Source organism: Echinococcus granulosus (assembly GCF_000524195.1).
Source record: "Echinococcus granulosus chromosome Unknown EG_S00281, whole genome shotgun sequence".
Taxonomy (NCBI): domain Eukaryota; kingdom Metazoa; phylum Platyhelminthes; class Cestoda; order Cyclophyllidea; family Taeniidae; genus Echinococcus; species Echinococcus granulosus.
Window position 1 is genome coordinate 34,402 of NW_020170661.1, and position 2,363 is coordinate 36,764.

The 2,363-nt window shown below is 41.6% G+C and overlaps 1 protein-coding gene across 1 annotated transcript; it reads right to left on the minus strand. All coding sequences in view use genetic code 11, as the record gives it.

The window, feature by feature from the left end:
* Positions 1-6: 6 nt before the first annotated feature.
* EGR_10843 (hypothetical protein) lies at positions 7-430 on the minus strand (the record flags this gene model as incomplete). Its single annotated transcript, XM_024500092.1, has 2 exons — positions 7-103; positions 339-430. 2 exons carry the CDS (start codon positions 428-430, stop codon positions 7-9), a joined length of 189 nt encoding a protein of 62 aa, XP_024345498.1.
* Positions 431-2,363: the final 1,933 nt, after the last annotated feature.

Here is a 2,363-nt window from a genome sequence, read left to right on the forward strand (position 1 = left end):
CTATGTCTAGCGCCGCCAGATTAGTGGGCTTTGTTTTTGCAGCATTGACCACGATATGGTGGAGGATTCGGAATTTTGAGGAGTGGAAGCACCAGGATTGGCACTAAAAGGTAGAGGTCCTATGAAATGTTTTACCGATGTATTTAATAATTCCTTTTACTTCCGCAGGGACTTTTCTTTGCAATAACTAATTCACCTGCTGCTTTCTGGCCCTCTTCTCTCAAAAACTAAAATGGTGAAAGCACAGATAATGTGGTGCATTGTAAACGTAACAAAGGCATTAATTTGTGCTCTAAGTTGTTTTTAAGGGTTGTAATGGCATACTGACTGTGAGCTACCTCTGTCGTAAGCATGCAGAAGCGCTGGCGAATAGATTACAACCATGTGCTCCGCAGAAGGTGAGCTTATGTCGCCTATCCGGAAACGACATGGAGAGGCTCTTACTCTTCCCTCATCATTAGACTTAATCATCCCACTTGCTAACGACGCAAAAATGAGATGTCCATTTAAAAACTATGGTTAGGTGGGGCGTTTCGCTATGATGCTTGATCCACTTGCCATTGGACGCATGAATCTACATCGCAAGTTGTAAGGATCATTAGTTTTCCATTGATGCAGGTCTCTGGGGCTGAAAAGCAAGAAATAACTACTCGCAATCAAAATGGAGGACTGAATTTTGGGGTGATTTATTGCTTCATCACAATACCTGCTTGTGGTAATAAGTTTTACCACATGACTGAATTCAGGTCTCACATGAATCAAGTACAGCCCATAAAAAGGGGAAATTGCGTGAAGAAATTCAACAGCTCATCTTAGGTAATCTCCTACAATATTTCTATCCTTAAATAGCACCGTTTGGCAAAATATTCTCTGCTGTCTATATTGCCTTCTGAATTAACTTAATACCCGGGAGAGTCAGTGTTTGACTAGCAACAACAGCAATTACTGTCTGTGGCTCAACGGACTTTGTACATTCCACTACACGGCAAATGCGTCAGTTAAAGCAACAGACGCTCTCTCTGTGGCAAATGATTTGCTTTTGGATAGGTTGGATGAAGCTCCCGAGATGGTCACAGAGGTACAAAGGCGCAGGTTAGCGATTCCCATTGGGAGTGGCTACAAGTAGAAAAGTGAATACTAAATTTCAAGACAGGGACTCAGCTGCACCCTAAGTGGAGAGCAGCTTGCAACCTCGTGCGTAATCAACTAATCTTGCATTTTACAATTATAAAATTGCGATTGAATCAAGTAGCGAAATAGGTCCGGAGAGTGTGAGGCAACAGGTCCAGGTCCGGATAAAGTGTTGATGTTGAAGAAACTCGCTAATGTCTGGTGAAGTCAATTCAAAATCACGAATTGACAGAAGCGCTGAGATGAAGAGAATAGAGTGAGAAATGAGAACAGCTTCCCTTCTTTCACAAGACAACTGGTGTGTAGTAAAATTGTATCACTAAATTGGAGGACTGCATTAAATTAGCGAGATGGATTCAACTCCAGAATAAATGCGAAATGAAAGACAGAAATCCTTTATTAAGCGGTTGTTTGACCATCTGTTGGTGTTGCAATTGCGTGATTATGACAGCTTGTTACGGAACCATAGGGTAACTATCGAATCGGGATATAAAAAGGCTATTTTTACCGTTTGGACCTCTTTCTTATAAGAAGTCATGCTACTTGACGAATGTGCAGACATGAAATTTTCTAGCTCCTGTACAGATAGATCTGTTGCCAATCCCAAACAATAAATGCACGGTCTTCATCTACTACGTAGTGAACCGACTGGGACTTCCTTGTTCCATTCTAGGTAGGATCCAACACAAAATTTACAAGAGTGATCTTCTCCATTCCACATTCACAATGCTTTAGGTCTGTTCTTTTTGTTGGATGGAATGCCTCCACTCCGACGATGCTCTTCCGAGGTGGAGCAACGTGAGATGATTTCATTCCATCAAATGACCTCCATGTCTGACAGAGCTTACGTCCGAACTAAAATAAGGATTTGAGAATGAACTGTACCCCTTCTTGCCTACTCCTGCCCAAACAAAGCAGTCATTTAAATGCCGACTAAGTGACACTTGATGGGCATAGTAATCAAGGTCTGGTGCTTTTCATGAGTCCCATTAAACCACGACTTGCAGAAGAAAGTAGATGAAGAAGTGTGGGATTCTGTGTATTCTAAACAAATGTTCAGCCCTGGTAAGTTAAACCGTTAAAATATTAGCAGAAACTTGGCCGTTAATCAGTACCATCTGTCTTGTATGGGGAACAGGATAAGTCAAAACTTGACTGCGATTCGGAATGAATTGTAGGTGATGTTTCAACTGAAAACTAGTTGAAATTCTCAGGGTTTTCAGAAGCTTCCC